Source organism: Lutra lutra, chromosome 3 (assembly GCF_902655055.1).
Source record: "Lutra lutra chromosome 3, mLutLut1.2, whole genome shotgun sequence".
NCBI classification, from domain to species: domain Eukaryota; kingdom Metazoa; phylum Chordata; class Mammalia; order Carnivora; family Mustelidae; genus Lutra; species Lutra lutra.
In genome coordinates, this window is record NC_062280.1 from 13,431,303 (window position 1) to 13,449,375 (window position 18,073).

At 36.8% G+C, this 18,073-nt stretch overlaps 1 protein-coding gene across 4 annotated transcripts in view; it reads left to right on the forward strand.

Annotated features, from left to right (window-relative positions):
• The window catches only part of STRADB (STE20 related adaptor beta), a 35,594-nt gene that overhangs the window by 5,949 nt on the left and 11,572 nt on the right, over window positions 1-18,073 (forward strand). For all 4 annotated transcript variants that reach the window (XM_047720755.1, XM_047720757.1, XM_047720754.1 and 1 more), the window contains one exon: window positions 3,400-3,480. In XM_047720755.1, coding sequence (XP_047576711.1) covers window positions 3,400-3,480 — 81 coding nt within the window. The remainder of the gene's footprint in view (window positions 1-3,399; window positions 3,481-18,073) is intronic.

The following is an 18,073-nucleotide window of genomic DNA, read 5'->3' on the forward strand; positions in this document are numbered from 1 at the left end:
ATTGGATGAGATGTAAAAGGGCATTTGATAGATGAAGATCCTGAGATTTAGAGGGCTGTGTGGATTCCCAGGGCTTCTGAATTTTGAAAAAGAATATCTTATTTATTCTTTTATTCTATAATTATGGATTTTGTGAAAAACAATAGTATTTAATAATGGGTGATTTAAATTTATTCAGTTTGTTAATAATTTTAATTATATTCTTCCTGTAATGATGAAATAGTTAGAATTCTTTGAATATTTTCCTAAATGAGATATCTGTACAACTGAGATAAAGTTGATGTTTATACTTATGAAGGATTCCTCCCCATTCAAGTTTTACCCTCTGTTGGAGAGTTAAGAAATGGTGTTTTCAAAGGAGCAGCATAAGTAAAATATTTTCCTTTAGATTCTTTTTTAGGTATAACTGTTTTTTATTTGGCTGTTATGATAATGGATTAAAAAATTACAATAAAAATATTTTAGGGCATCTTCTGGATGGTTTGAAATAATTTGTGCTGCCTAAAAGACCTTAATGTGTGTATTTTTCATAAGCTATTATTCACTAGCATCTAATTGATTCAATGTGGAAAGATTTATGATTCAATGTGGATATAAAAATGTTTTGAAGTATAAGCTATGAGTGTTTTATGATTTTTATAACTTGAGCAGCTAATGAACATACTAACATTTTTTAGGAGAGGTCAGCAAAAACATTTTGCTTTATAACATTGGCTGGTTTTAGCTGTCTTCACATTAGTGATCACTTTCTTGAACTGTGAAAATTCTATATAAAGATAATGAAATGGAGGTCTATCATATTATTTTATAAAATGTTTTCTATATTTCTATAAACCAAAAAACATGGATCACTTCTCTTATTTTGAGAGTAAGTTAGGGTTAATATAAGTTTTTAAAAAATATGCCCAATATGTCTTTTTTTTTTTTTTTAAGATTTATTTATTTATTTGAGAGAGGGAAGTGCGTGCACAGGGAGGAGGGGCAGAGGGAGAGAGTCCTAAGCAGACTGTGAGCTGAGCGTGATCCATCACTGGGCTCAATCCCACAGACGCTGAGACCACAACCTGAGTTGAAACCTGAATCAGATGCTCAATGACTGTGCCACACTGGCGTCTCTAAAAATATGCCTAATATGTCTTAAATTAACTTCTCTTACGGGTGCCTGAGTGGCTCAGTGGGTTAAAGCCTCTACCTTCAGCTCAGGTCATGATCCCAGGGTCCTGGGATCAAGCCCTGCATCGGGCTCTCTGCTTAGCAGGGAGCCTGCTTCCTCCTCTCTCTCTCTCTCTGCCTGCCTTTCTGCCTACTTGTGATCTCTGTCTGTCAAATAAATAAATAAAATCTTTAAAAAAAAAATTAACTTCTCTTACATCAAAAAAAAAAGTGATGGACATTCTTTAGAAAGACTTTTTTATGTTTGAACATATTTTGATAACTGTATTAGAGGTCCCACCAAGACCACCTCCAGGTTGGTTTGATGATTTGCTAGGAGTTGCAAAACTTAGTCATGTAGTCATAACTAAGATTTATCATTGCCGAAGAACACAGAGCAAAATCAGTAAGGAAAAAGGGTACTTGGAGTAAAGTTCAGAGGAAACTGGGCTCAAACTTTTAAGAATCCTTTCCCAGTGGAATCACATAGGATGTGCTTAATTCTCCCAGGGAATGGCAACATGTGTAAATGTTGCCTACCAAGGAAGCTCATTGGAGACTCATTCTCAGTTTTTTTTTATTGGGGATTAGTCATGTAGGCACCTTCTGTTAACAGGTAACAAAATTTCAGACTTTCAGGAAAAAAAGCAGTAGTTCAGCAGAGACCACATTGTTTACGATGTTTAGGAACATGATTTATTCTTATCAGGGAAGGGTGGGAACCCTCCCCAAATCCTAGTTCCCAGTTATCAGCCAAGGGTCAGCTTGGGAGGCAAGCCTTTTCTAAGCATAGCAGTTTTAGGTCTGCCATGTTAACTCTTTTCTGTGCAGTACCATTGTATAGAATGATTCAGAGTAAATGTTACAAAATATAGGTAAATATCCAATACAGTATGTAAGTGACCTAACTGGTGGTTTTCAACCACTATGAGCAGCAGTAATAAGTATCTTCAAAAACTTTCCACTGTTTTTTTCACTCTAAACAAACCTATAAAAATTTTGCAAGGGAAATGATTCGATAGCTATCATGACATTGTTAGCTTCTCTTCTTCAAGGGCAAGTTTTACATAAGACAGTGGAGATTTAGATCAAATTATTGTGATAAGATTGGTAAGGTATACAAACTGCAGGAATTCATCTTAAAATAATCAGTAATTTAGGCTGAAAAATGACAGATTAGTGAGAAATTCTGGCATTGTTTTAAATGAAGTGTGATTACTTTTAAGTGACTACAGTGTTAGGTAGATATGGGTGAGCTTATCTTGAAGACTCATTTGATATTAGTGTTTTTACTGTTTTTATACAAATAAATAGTTCATGAGATGCTTCAAAAAATTTATTACAAAAGTCTCTTTCATACAATTTGTTTATACTTTAGATACACCTTTTCTTCCTAAGTAGAATAAGGTCAGCTTTACCCCACATGATAAATCACATGGAGGTGTTACATTTCATTATTGGCAATATGTGATTAATAGGACCATAGGTTAAAATGCAGGAAAATGTAAACTTCAATAATGGAACTAAGTCTCCTACTCTTTTTTTTTTTTTTAAGATTTTATTTATTAGAGAGAGGTAATGAGAGAGAGAGCAAGGGCAGAAGGGGAGGGAGAAGCAGACTCCCCATTGAACAGGAGACATGAGGCTGGATTCCAGGACCCTGTGATCATGACCTGAGCCAAGGGCAAATACTTAATTGACTGAACCACCCAGGTGCCCCAAGTCACCTACTTTTAATTTGCTTTCCAGTTGAAGTAAGATGTTTATCACCTTCAGAAACAAAATTGGTTCCAGATACACTCATTGTGTAGTTTTAACATGGTTAAACATGGTTCCGACATTTAAGAAACAGAATCTGAAGATTAAAATTGATTATAATGAGTACAGCAGAGTAATCTTTAGCTAAATATTCAAAACAAAACTGCAAAGATGATTAAAGTGTTAAAAATTAACACCAGCAGTGAAAGTGAATTGATATTATGACTTCCAGAGGATAGGATAAGGATCATAGACAGCACCAAGTAAATTATACCAGATAGGAAATTTGTCTTCTTCATACCTAACTGCTTCTCCCTTCTCTCCCTTACGTACTACCTCCATGCTGTGAATCCTGGCAATTCCAGGTTCCTGCATGCTGCCTTTTCTCTCTGTACCTCACCCCAGTCACCAGACCTTTGTATCCACATATCACCCCTACTTATTTTGTGATTTATTTTTCACTTATTAAATGCATTTCTTAATTTCCAGGATTGTTTCTGCACTTCACGAACACAAGTTGAATCACTCAGACCTGAAAAACAGTCTGAAACCAGTATCCATCAACACCTGGTAAGAAAATGGTTAAGTACAATTAATATTCTCCTTTGCTTTCTGTAGTATCATAGTACAGAATGTAATTGCTGGTTCTTCCATCTCTTTTTCTTTACAGTATCTTTTACTGTTTCTCCCTCCAATTCCGTTATTCTCCAGAAATCTACAGTAGACCCCTTCTGCCCAAACAGGCTGCCCCTAAGCGGCACCTGTTCCTAGGCTTCAGTTGCTCAGATGTCAGACTGTCCCGTAGCTACCTCAGGTTTTCCTTCAGGTCATGAGAGGACGCTGGCATCCAACAGGACTGGTGATCCTGATTTTTACCCATAAACCCACACTCTTTCCTGGGCACTGGAAGTATCTACAGAATGCCTCCAATTAGACTTTTCAAAGGCATTTCTATGTAGTTTGAGTAAAACCTTAATCTGTCAAACTTCTCTGACCCCTTATATTTCTTTCTTTGGCTAATGAAAACCCATCTACTAAGTCACCTTAACTAGAAACTTTGAAGTTATCCTGACACTTGCCTCTACCCCCCCACATCTAATTATTCACCTGGTCTTTTGTATCTGTTTCTGAAATGCGGTTGAGTGCATACCCTCCTTCACCTCAACACTGCTGCTACCCAAATCTCATTTCTTACCTGGGACAATTGGAGGTGGACACATTGCCTCTGGTTTCCTTGATAAACCTCCTCTCACACTCAGATCAGAATTCAACCCTGTTACCAGTACGGGCCTGTTTGTGTCACTTTCCAGCTTTAAAACTCTCATTGGTTTCCTGCAGCCTATGGGAAAGCCTAAACTTCTTAGCATAATATAAGGACTCCTAGTGGTGTGGAATAAATCTAATTTTTGAGTTTCATTTCTTGCTACTGAGTCTTAGAATATACTCTTTTTTTCTGCCTCCAACAAAATTTTTCTTCATTCATGAAGAGTTGGCTCAAATATTGCATATCTGAAGCCTTTCCTCTTGTACTTTTTGTTTATTATTCTCCTACAAATCTTAGATATTCCCAGAAAATGGTATGTATTATATTATCTCACAATGATTGATATACATGTCTCTCTGACTATAACATGATTCCCATAAAATAGGCATCCTGTGTTTTTCTTCTGTGTTTCCCCTGGGTAATGCCTGATATATTAAGTAATATTTTAAAAAATGTGCTAGGGAATAAATATTTCTCTGGGGTCCTCCCTTCCTTAATCCTTACTTTATTCTGCAATTCTTACTACAAAACGGAACCTGCCTTGCAAATTCCTTGTTTCCTACAAAACAAGGTAATCCCAATTGTTCCTGCTTATAAGTTTATCTTGATCCTATATTTACTTGTCTTCATTTTTCTCATCTTACTTTTTTACTCACTAATATTCTGAAGTCTTTTAGTTTTCTGCCCTTTTGTGCAATAGGATATATTATCCAATACTAATTTTCATTCAAGTATTACCCTTCAGATTGAGGTAAAGTGTCTGCTGTTGTCTCCTTGCTGTTGCCAAGAGAGAGGTCTTAAACTTCAGGAAACTTCCACACGTGCTGCTGCCTGTTTGTGTGTGTGTGTTTTTCTGTTTTGTTTTGTTTGGCCTCATGCTAAAATACACATAACATAAAACTTACCATCCTAGCCATTTTTTTTTTTTAATTTGACAGAGAGAGAGAGAGAGATCACAGGTAGGCAGAGAGGCAGGCAGAGAGAGGGGTAAGCAGGCTCCCTGCTGAGCAGAGAGCCTGATGCGGGTCTCCATCCCAGGACCATGAGACCATGACCTGAGTCAAAGGCAGAGGCTTAACCTGCTGAGCCATCTAGGCGCCCCATCATCTTAGCCATTTTTAAGTGTACAGTTCAGTGGTATCGAATACATTCATAGTATTGTGCAGCTGTCACCACCATCTATCTCTGTAACTCTTTTCGTCATGTAAAATTGAAACTGTGTATCCACTAAACAGTGACTCCCTGTTCTCTATCCCTCACTAGCCTCTGTCAACCACCATTCTATTTTCTATGATTTTTAACTACTCTGCCTCATGTAAGTGGAATCACTGTATTTGTCTTTTTGTGACTGAGTTATATTTCATTTAATGTCCTCAAGGTCCATTTGTGTTGTAGCATTTTGCAGAATTTCCTTATTATTTAAGGCTGAAAATGTTCCATTATATGTATATAGCACATTTTGCTTATCTAGTCATCTGTTGATAGACACTTGGGTTGCTTTCACTTTGTGGCTATTGTGAATAATCCTGCTATGAACATGGGTGTGCAAATATCTCTTTAGGACCTGATTTCATTTCTTCGGGTATATCCAGAAGTGGAATTAATGCATCATATGGTAATGATATTTTAATTTGAGGGTAAACCGCCGTACTGTTTTCTACATCGGCTATGCCATTTGGTATTCCTACCAATATTGCACAAGAATTCCAGTTTCTCTACATCCTAGCCAGCACCTCTTTATTTTCTGTTTTTTTGATAGTAGCCAACCTAATGTGTATGAGGTGATATCTATTGTAATTTTGATTTACATTTCCCTAATGACTAGTGATGTTGAGCATCTTTTCATGTGCTTACTGGCCACTTTTATGTCTTCTGTGGAAAAATGTCTATTCAAGTCCTTTGCCCTTTTCTTAATTGGGCTGTTTGCCTTTTTTGTTGTTGAGTTTTAGGAGTTCTGTATATTTTCTGGATATTAACACCTTACCAGATATTTACAAATGTTTTCTCCCATTCTATGTGTTACCTTTTAATTTGTTGGTAGTATTTTTTGATGCACAAAATGTGAAAATTTACATGAAGTGTGCTTTGTTTTTCTTTTGTTTCTTATACCTTTGCTGTCATATCCAAGAAATCATCTCCAAATCCAATGTCATAAAGCCTTTGTCCCATTTTTTTCTTCCAAGAGTTTTATTGTTTTAGATATTAAATTTAGGCCCTTGATCCATTTTGATTTAAGTATTGTATATGGTGTTTGTTAAGAGTCCAACTTCATTCCTTTGCACGTGGATATACACTATTCCTAGCACCATTTGCTGAATATACTGTCCTTGCTTTATTGAATGGTCTTGACACCCTCGTCAAACGCCATTTGACCATATATGTGGCAGTTTATTTCTGGGCCCTTATTCTCTTCCATTGGTCTATGTTTCTGTCTTTATTTCAGTGCCATGCCATTTTAATTACCATTGCTTTGTAATAGGTTTCAAAATGAAGAAGAGTGAGTTCTCCAATTTTGTTCTTTTTCAAAATTATTTGAATTACTGAGGGTTCCTTGAGCTTTTAACAATATTAAGTCTTCCAATCAGTGAACATGAAATGTGCCTCCATTTATTTATGTCTTCCTAAATTTCAGTTAGCTATGTTTCATAGTTTTCATTATATACCTCTTTAACTTCCTTGGTTAGTTTAACTTCTAAGAATTTGATTGATTGATTACCTTGATAGATTTTCCATTAAATAGGTCTTCTGAATTTTTAGAATTTCTAAAAGGTTTGATAGGAATAAGGACTGTGCCATGAGTTTTTTAAAATTCCAGTATATTTAAAATAAAGTGTTATATTTCACATGTATACTGTAGTGATTCAGTAATTCTGTACATTACTCAGTGTTCATCATGGTAAGTATGCTTTTTATCCCCTTTACATATTTCACCCGTCCCCAACCCTCCTCCTCTGGTAAACACCAATTTGTTCTTTATATTTAAGTTTGGTTTTTTGTCTGTCTCTTCTTTGTTCATTTGTTTTGTTTCTTATATTCCACATATGAGTGAAATAATATGGTATTTGTCCTTCTCTGACTGAATTATTTCACTTAGCATCATTCCCTCTAGATCCATCAATGTTGCAAATGGCAGGATTTCATTATTTCTTATGACTGAATAATATATATATATCACATCTTCTTTATCCATTCATCTATCGATGAACACTTGGGTGGCTTCCATATTTTGGCTATTGTATATAATGCTACAATAAACATTGTGATTATATATATATGTGATATATGTATATATATCACTTTTTTTTTTTAAGATTTTATTTTTTGACAGATAGAGATCACAAGTAGGCAGAGAGGCAGGTAGAGAGAAAAAGGAAGGGAAGCAGGCTCCCCGCTGAGCAGAAAGCCCGATGTGGGGCTTGATCCCAGGACTCTTGATCCCAGAGGCACAGGCTTTAATCCACTGAACCACCCAGGTGCCCCTATATCACATCTTCTTTATCCATTCATCTATCGATGGACACTTGGGTTGCTTCCATGTTTTGGCTATTGTATATAATGCTGCAATAAACATAGGGGTGCATACATCTTCTCAAATTAGTGTTTTCATACTCTTGGGTAAATACCCAGTAGTAGAATTATTGGATCATATGGTAATTCTTTGTTAATTTTTTGAGGAACCTCCATACTATTTTCCACAGTGGCTGTACAATTTGCATTCCTACCACGAGTGTGAGAGGGTTCCTTTCTCTCCACAACCTTGCCAACACTTGTCATTTCTTGTGTTTTTTATTTTAGCCATTCTGACATTCTGATAGGAGTGATACCTCATTGTGGTTTTGACTTACAGCTCCTTGATGATTAGTGATGTTGAGCATCTTTTCATGTATCTGTTGGCCATCTTAAGTCTTCTTTGGAGAAATGTCTGTTCATGTCTTCTGCCCATTTTTAAATTGGATTATTTGGTTTTTTTGGGTGTTGAGTTGTATAAGTTCTTTATATTTTTGGATCTTAGCCCCTTAACAGATACATCTTTTCAAATATATTTTCCCATTCAGTAGGTCACTTATTTGTTGATTATTTTGTTGATTATTATCTTTGCCATGCAGAAGCTTTTTATTTGGATGTAGTCTCAGTAGTTTATTTTTGTTTTTGTTTTCCTTGCCTCCAGAAACATATCTAGAAAAATGTCGCTATGGTTGATGTCAGAGAAATTACTACCTGTGCTCCATTCTAGGATTGTTTTGGCTCCAGATCTCACATTTAAGTCCTTAATCCATTTTGAGTTTGTTTTTGTGTATGGTATAAGAAAGTGGTCCGTTTCATTCTTTTGCATGTAGCTGTCCAATATCCCAACACTTTTTGTTAAAGAGACGATTTCCCATTGCATATTCTTGCCTTTTTTCTCATAGATTCACTGACCATATAATTATGACTTTATTTCTGGGCTCTCTATTCTGTTTTATTGACCTATATATCTATTTTTATACTAGTACTATGCTGTTTTGATTCCTACAGCTTTATAGTATATCTGGATATCTGAGATTGTGATACTTCTAGTTTTTCTTTTTCAAGATTACTTTGACCATTTGAGGTCTTTTGTGTTTCCTTACAGATTTTAAGATATTCATTCTATTTCTATGAAAAATGCTGTGAGAATTTTGATAGGACTTGCATTAAATCTTTAGATTCCTTTTAGTAATATGGACATTTTAACAATATTGGTTCGGGGCGCCTGGGTGGCTCAGTGGGTTAAGCCGCTGCCTTCGGCTCAGGTCATGATCTCGGGGTCCTGGGATCGAGTCCCGCATCGGGCTCTCTGCTCAGCAGGGAGCCTGCTTCCCTTCCTCTCTCTCTGCCTGCCTCTCTGCCTGCTTGTGATCTCTGTCTGTCAAATAAATAAATAAAATCTTTAAAAAAACAAAACAAAACAAAACAAAACAATATTGGTTCTCCCAGTCCATGAACATGGACTGTGTTTCCATTTGTTTGTATAATCTTCAGTTTTTCTCATCAGTGTTTTATAGTGTTCTCAGTACAGATCTTTCACCTCTTTAAGTTTATTTCTAGGGTTTTGTTTCTTTCTGGTGCAATTGTATATGGTGGTGTTTTTAAAATTTCTGTTTCTGCTATGTTATTATTAGTATATAGAAATGCAACAGATTTCTCTATATTGATTTATATTCTGTGAGTTTTTTGAATTCCATTATTCTAGTAGTTTTTTGGTGGTCTGTGGGGTTTTCTGTATGTAGTATGTCATCTGCAAATAGTGAAAGTTTATTTTTTCCTTATCAATTTGGATACCTTTATTTCTTTTTGTTGTCTGATTGCTGTGGCTAGGACTTCCAGTACAATGTTGAATAAAAGTGGTGGAAGTGGACATCCTTATCTTACTCCCGATCGTAACAGGAAAAGCTCCCCGTTTGTCACCATTGAGTATGATGTTAGGTATGGATTCTTAATATATGGTTTTTATTATGCTGAGGTATGTTTCTCTAAACTTACTTTGTTGGAGGTTTTTATCATGAATGGATGTTGTGCTTGTCAAATGCTTTTTTCCATCTGTTGAAGAGATCTTATAGTTTTTATCCTTGCTCTTATTGATGGAATGTATGACATGATTGATTTGTGAATACTGAACAACTCTTGCATCCCAGGTATAAATTGCATTTGATCATAGTGAATAATTTTTTTAAGGTATTGTTAGATTCCATTTGCTGATATTTTGTTGATTTTTTGCATTTATATCTGAAGGTCATAAGAGGTCCTGGCTTGTAGTTCCTATAGGTCTCTTTTTATGGTGTCTTTATCTGGTTTTGGTATCTAGGTAATGCTGACCTCATAGAATCAATTTGGAAGCCTTCCTTACTCTTTTTTTTTTTTTTTTTTTGAGTATTTTGAGAGAATATTAACTCTTCTTTAAATGTTTGATAGAATTCACCTGTGAAGCCTTTTGGTCCCAGCCTTTTATTTGTTGGGAGTTTTTTTTGATTTACTAATTCAGTTTCATTGCTGGTAATTGTTCTGTTCAAATTTTCTATTTCTTCCTGATTCAGTTTTGGTAATTTATTTGATTCGAGGAATTTATCCATTTCTTATAGGTTGTTCAGTTTGTTAGTGTATAATTTTTCATAATATCCTCTTATAATTGTATTTCTGTGGTTTTGGTTGGTATTTCTCTTTTTCTTTTGAGTCTGACTAAAGCTTTATCAATTTTATGATCTTTTCAAAGAACCAGTCCCTGCTTTCATTGATTTGTTCTGTTGTTTCTTTAGTTTCTATTTACTTTATTTCTCCTCTAATATTTACTATTTCCTTCCTTCTACTGGCTTTGGGTTTTGTGTGTTCTTCTTTTTCTAGCTCCTTTAGGTGTACGGTTAGGTTGTTTATTGGAGATTTTTCTTGCTGCTTGAGGTCAGCCTATATTTCTGTATTCTTTCCTCTTAAGCAGTTTTTGCTGCATCCCCAAAATTTTGGAACATTGTATTTTCATTTTCTTTTGTCTCTATGTATATTTTATTTTCATTTCCTCTGATTTCTTTGTTGACTCATCCATTGCTTAGTATCATGTTAATTAACCTCCATGTGTTTGGTTCTTTTCAGTTTTTCTCTTGTGGTTGATTTTTAGTTTCATAGCACTGTGGTCAGAAAGATGCGTGATACGATTTCAGTCTTTTTGAATTTGTTGAGGCATCTTTTGTGGCCTAACATGTGATGTATTCTGGAGAATATTCTGTGTGCACTTGCAAAGAATGTGTATTCTCCTGTTAGGATGGAATATTCTGAGTGTATCTCTTAGAAACATCTGGTCTTATGTGTCATTCAGTGTCATTCTTGGGGCACCTGGGTGGCTCAGCCAGTTAAGCATCCAACTCTAGATTTCAGCTTACGTCATGATCTCAGGCCATGATCTCAGAGCCTGAGTCAGGTTCTGTGCTGGGTGTGGAGTCTGCTTAAAATTCTCTCTCTCCCTTTCCCTCTGCTTCTCCCCGCTCTCTACTCCCTTTCTTTCTCCCTCCCTTAAAAAAATACAGTTAAAAAAGAAAATAAAATAAATAAAAACAAAGTTACTCTTTCCATGTTGACTTTCTGGTTCAATGATCTTGTATTTTAGGAAGTGGGGGGTTAAAGTTCTCTACTATTATTATTTTATTTAGTACTATTGATTTTTTCCTTTGTGTTAATAGTTACCTTATGTGAGTGTTCCCCTGTTGGGTATATAAGTTTTTACAATTGTATATCTTCATATTGAATTGTTTCCTTTATTATTATGTAGTGTCCTTTGTCTCTTGTTACACTTTTTTTTTTTTAAGATTTTATTTATTTATTTGACAGAGAGATCACAAGCAGGCAGAGAGGCAGGCAGAGAGAGAGGAGGAAGCAGGCTCCCCGCTGAGCAGAGAGCCCGACGTGGGGCTCGATCCCAGGACCCTGGGATCATGACCTGAGCCGAAGGCAGCGGCCTAACCCACTGAGCCACCCAGGCGCCCCCACTTTTTGTTTTAAAGTCCTGTTTTGTTTAATATAAGTATTGCTACACCAGGTTTCTTTTCACTTCTATTTACATGATATTTTCCCATGTCTTCACTTCCTATATGCATGTGTCTTTAGTTCTGAAATGAGTCTCTTGTAAGAAACATATAGATGGGTCTTGCTTTTTTATCCATTCAGTCACTCTTTTTCTTCTTTTTATAAGTTTTTATTTCAATTCAAGTTAGCTAACGTACAGTGTAATATTAGTTTCAGGTGTATAATACAGTGATTCAGCAACTCCAGATACCACCCAGTGCTCATCACGACTAGTACACTCCTTAATCCTCATCACCTGTTAAAGCTATCCTGCCACCCACCTCCCTTCTGGTAACCATCAATCTGTTCTCTATAGTTAAGAGTCTGTTTCTTGATTTGCCTCTCTCTCTCTCTTTTTTTCCATTTGCTTGATTGCTTTTTTTTTAATTCTACATATGAGTGAAGTCATATGGTATTTGTCTTTCTCTGACTGACTTATTTTACTTAGCATAATACTCTCTAGCTCCATCCATATCACTGCAAATGTCAAGATTTCATTCTTTTTTTATGGCTAAGTAACATTCCATTGTGTATATATACCACATCTTCTTTATCCATCCATCAGTTGATGGACATTTGGGCTGTTTCCATAATTTGATTATTGTTGATAATGCTGTTATGCACATTGGGTGCATGTATGCCTCTGAATTAGTATTTTTGTATCCTTTGGGCAAATACCTAGTAGTGCAATCGCTGGGTCCTAAGGTAGTTCTATTTTTAACTTTTTGAGAAACCTGCATACTGTTAGCAGAGTGGCTGCGCCAGTTTGCATTCTCACCAGTGCAAGAGGGTTTCTTTTTCTCCACATCCTCCCCAACACGTTGTTTCTTGTGTTGCTTTTAGCCATTCTGACAGGTGTGAGGTGATGTCTCATTGTAGTTTTGATTTGCATTTCTCTGATGATGAACATCTTTTCAATTGTCTGTTGGTTAACTGTGTTTCCTTTAGAAAAATGTGCATGTCTTCTGCCCATTTTTAAATTTTAAAAAACAAACACTTGGTTTTTTAGTGTCGGTTGTATAAGTTCTTTACATATTTTGGATACTAACCCTTTATCAGATATGTCATTTGCAAATATCTTCTCCCATTCCTTTAGATTGCCTTTTCATTTTGTTGATTGTTTCCTTCACCGTATAGAAGCTTTTTATTTTGATGTAGTCCCAATAGTGTATTTTTGCTTTTGTTTCCCTTGCTCAGGAGCCATATCTAGAAAGAAGTTGTTATGGACAATATCAAAGAAGTTACTGTGCATGTTCTCTTCTAGGATTTTTATAATTTCAGGTCTCACATTTAGGTTTTTAATCCATTTTGAATTTATTTTTGTGTGTGGTGTAAGGAAGTCATCCAGTTTCATTCTTTTGTATGCTACAGTCTAGTTTTCCCAGCACCATTTGTTAAGAGACAGTATTTTTCTCATTGGATATTCTTTCCTGCTTTGTCAAAGATTGACTGTATATTTGTGGGTTCATTTCTGGGTTTTTATTCTGTTCTGTTAACCTATGTGTCTGTTTTTGTGCCAGTACCATACTGTCTTGATCACTACAGCTTTGTAATACAACTTGAAGTTCAGAACTGTGATGTCTCCAGCTTTGCTTTTCTTTACCAAAATTGCTTTGGCTATTTGGGGTCTTTTGCAGTTCTGTACAAATTTGAAGATTGTACTAGTTGTGTGAAAAATGCTGTTGCCATTTTGATAGGGATTGTGTTAAATGTATAGATTGCTTTGGATAGTACAGACATTTTAACAATATTTGTTCTTAACACTATTTGTCCATAATCATGGAATGTCTTTTCATTTCTTTGTGTTATCTTCAATTTCTTTTATCAGTATTTTGTAGTTTTCAGAGTACAGGTCTTTCACTCTCATTCGGCGGGTGACTTTAGGTCTAATGTTAGTCTTTTATAGGCAGCATACAGATGGGTCTTGTATTTTTATCCATTTTAACACCCAGTGTCTTTTGATTGGGTGTGTAGTCCATTTATATTCAAAATAATTATTGATATATATATGAATTTATTGGCATTTTATTACTTGTTTTGTGGTTATTTCTGGAGTTTTTCTCTGATCCTTTCTTGTCTTTTTCTCTTTTGTGCTGATTTTCTGCGGTGATATATTTGGATTTCTTCCTCTTTATTTTTTGCATGTTTATTAGTGTTTTGTTTTTGTTTTGTTTTATTAGTGGTTTTTGATATATGGTTACCATTAAGCTTATTTATAACCTCTGACATATAGCAGTCTATATTAAGTTGATGGTCATTTGAGTTTGAACCCATTCTTTTCTTCTCTCTCCCCACACTTTAGGTATACGTTATTTTATATCTTTCTGTATGGGTCCCTTGACTGATATTTTTACAGAAATACTCATTTTACTGCTTTTGTGTTTCCTACTTTTATACTGTCATTGTTGGTCTCTTCTTTTAACTCAAAGAGTCCTCTTCAATACTTCTTGCAGGGCTGACTTAGTAGTTCCAAACTCCTTTAGTTTTTGTCTGGGAAACTCTTTATCATGCTTTCTATTCAGAATGATAGACTTGCTGGATAGAATGTTGTGGCTGTAGATTTTTCCCATTCAGCACTTTGACTATGTCCTGCCACTCCATCTGGCATACAGAGTTTCTGTTGAAAAGTCTCCTGCTAGCTTTATGGGTTTTCTCCTGTGAGTTACTGACTTCTTTGGTCTTGCTGCTTTTAAGATTTTTTCTTTATCACTGTATTTTGTAAATTTATTTACAAAATTTCTTGGTGTTGGCCGCCTTTTGTTGATTTTGATAGGAGTTCTCTATGCTTCCTGAATCTGAATGTCTGTCTGTTTCCTTCTCTAGATTAAGGACATTTTTCAACTTTACTTCTTCAAATAAATTTTCTGCCCCCATTTCTCTCTTCTTTTGGGACTCATATAATACAAATGTTATTACGTTTGATGGAGTCAATGAGTTCCCTAAGTCTGTTCTCATGTTGAATAATCCTTTCTCTCTTTTGTTTACCTTAATTGCTTTCCATTACTTTGTCTTTTATGTCACTGATTTGTTCCTCTGCTGCTTTCAGCCTGGTGTTCATTGCGGCACTCTTTTCTCAAGCCCAGTGAGTATCCTTATGAGTGATCATTGCTTTAAATTCTCCATGGCATGTTACTTATATTAGTTTTGGTTAGATCTCTGGCCATGGCCTTATCTTGCTCTTTCATTGAGGATTAATTTCTGTCTTCTCATTTTGTCTAAGTCTCTGCCTGCTTATATGTGTTAGAAGAGCCAGTTGTGTCTCCTCCTCCTAGATGTGATAGCCATATGAAGGAGAGGTCATGTAGTGCCCAGGGTTGGCACTTCTGGAGGTATCTCTGGTGTGTGCTGCCTGCATTCTGCTGTTGTGTTCTGGCTGCTCTGTTCTTCAGGCCAGTCATCTGTAGAGGCTCTTCTTGCCCGCTGTGGGCAATGTTTGGTCCTTGGCCTGAATGTGGTGAGTTCTGATTAGGTATGCCTTGGTCGGCTTATGAAATGAGACCTGTCACCACCTTTACCAGAACTGAGGCCCTGCAAAACTCTCTGGTTCCCCCTGTGTCTTTTGATTGCACCCTTTAGTCCATTTACTTGCAAAGTAATTATTGATAGGTATGCATTTATTGCCATTTTGTTGTTTCACAGCTGATTTTCTAGTTTTCTGTTCCTTTTTTCTTTTGCGCTCTTCTCTCATGGTTTGATGGCTCTTTTTACATGCTTGGATTCCTTTGTTTACTTTCTGCATATTTATTACAGGTTTTTGAATTGTTATTAGGTTTGTATATAATATCTTATGCATATAGCAGTTTATATTAAGTTGTTAGTTGCTTAAATTTGAGCCCTTCTAAAAAAGTTTTACTCCCCTCCTTCCCCCACCTTTTATATATATGGTCTCATAATTTACATATTTTTATTTTGTGAATCCCTTGGGTGATATTTATAGATATACTTAATTTTACTGCTTTTGTGCTTCCTACTTTTTAAGCTCTGGCTTACACCCTTTCCTTTCCACTCAAAGAATGCCCTTTAACATTTCTGGTAAGACTGGTTTAGTGTTGATGAATTCCTTTAACTTTTGTTAAAGCCACCCAGGTGCCCCAGGTTTCTCTTGTGTATAACTGTTTTCTTGCTGCTTTTAAAATTCTCTTTTTTTCAGGATGCCTGGGTGGCTCAGTCAGTTGGGCATCTGCCTTTGGCTCGGGTCATGATCCTGGGGTCCTGGGATCGGGTCCTGCCTCAGGCTCCTTGCTCAGTAGGGAGCCTGCTTCTCCTTCTGCCTGCCACTACCCCTGCTTGTACTTGCTCTTTCTCTCTCTTTCTGATGAATAAATACATAAAGTTTTAAAAAATTTTAAGATTTTCTTTTTATCACTACCTTTTGCCATTTTAGTTATATGTCTTTGGTGTGGACCTTCTTGGATTTATTTCGCTGGAGGCTCTCTGTGCCTGCTGGATCTGGATTTCTGTTTCCTTCCTCAGATTCAGGACGTTTTTCAGCTATTATATCTTCAAATAAATTTTCTGGCCCCTTTTTCTTCTCTTTCTGGGATCCCCATAATGCAAATGTTACTGGGATTGATGGTGTTGCTGAGTTCCCTTAATCTATTCTCATCTTTTTACTGTTCAGTTTAATGGCTTTTTATTACTCTTACAGGTTGCTGATCCATTCTTCTGCTTCCTCTAGTCTACTACTCATTCCCTCTAGTACGTTTTTGAGATACTGTATTGTTCATCTCTGCTTAGTTCTTGTTTATATTTTCTCTTTGTTGAGGGTCTCACTGAGGTCCTCCACTCTTTTCTCAAGTCCAGTGAGTATCTTTATGACCATTACTTTAAACTCTCTATCAGGCATATTATCTCTTTTTTGTTTAGTTCTTTTGCCGTGATTTTGTCCTGCTTTTTCATTTGAGACATATTCCTCTGTCTCCTCACTTTGTCTAACTTTATCTGTTTCTTTGTGTAAGAAAAGTCAGCTACTCCATCTGCTCTTTAAAGTAGTGGCCTTCTGAAGAAGAGGTTCTGTAGTACCCTGCTTCAGAACCAAGTGCTTCAGGGGTGTCTCCTATGTGTGTTGTATGTGCTCTGTTGTGGCTGAGCAGTGTTTGCCTTCAGCCCTTCAGTACAACTGCAATGGTTCTCTTTGCCCATTGTTGTAAATGGCCAGTTTGGGGCTGCCTTGCTTTTAAGGTGGGTCAGACCAGGCATTTGCCAGAGCTACGGTCACAACCCGACTGCAGCATGCTCTCCCTGTATTATCCCCTGAGAAGCTTTTGTTGGTGGGGGGGGCGGCCTGTAGTCAGACCAGATGTTTGCCCCCAGTCACTGCTGGGGTCAGAGTCAGATTGGTGTGTATGGTTATCTTCCCCTCTCCCTGTGGCCTGAGTCACATTGGAGTGGTATTGGTTTCTGTAGACTGCCTGCACAATGCCATTCTGTAACTCTGCCTTGGATGGACTTCTGCTGAAGGCAGGTCTGCGGGAGAATGTGGAGGCCAGGCATGCTGTTAATGAGCTAGGTAGAAAGTGTTCCCAGAGGTGTCCATGTCTCTAAGTTGGGGACTGGGGAGGGAAGTGGCTCTTCTTCTCGAGCTCTGTTGTTCTTGGAGAAGTCTCCTCAAGCTTCCTGCCCCTTCAGTACATATGCTGAGATTAGAAAATAAATCTCCTTCCTGTATACCCCAGGTATACCCCAGGTGTTTTCCAAACTACTGCTTCAGTACTTTATCTTAGCAGGATTGTTTGTCATGCTCTCGCTCTCCCAGAGCTGAGCCCATTATTTTTTAAATTACCAGGCATTAGGTCCCACTGATTGTAAAACCTCATGAAGCCCCTCTGGTTTTCACAGTCAAATGTTATGGGGATTCATCTTCCCACTGCGGGTCTCCATGAATGTGTTGCCTGGCATGGGGTCTGCTCCTCTCCCTTCTCCATGCTTGTGCTGTCTGTCCCTCCTGCAGTCTTGTGGGTCATTGGTTCCAGACCTCAGGTCTGCCCGTCCTACCATTTTTTGGATGTTTCTTCTGTAGGATTAACTGTAGAGAGTCTGCTAGTCTTCAGGTTGTTTTCTGGATTATTTACACTGATGTGGGTGTTACTTAGGTATATCTATGGTATGAAGTGAGCTTAGGCTCCTCCTACTCCACCATGTTCCCTGGAAGTCTGACCCTGCCATGATTTTTGCTTTCTAATTCTCTAGTCATCAAATCAAAATGAGAAGTGAGCTTAGTTTAGGATGATTCACTCTTAGTAAACCTTTGCTGTCTTCTTGTGATTACCATATTGTTTTCTTAAGTGTCTGTAATTCATCTATCTAGTAATTTGATTTTGGACTTTACTGGGC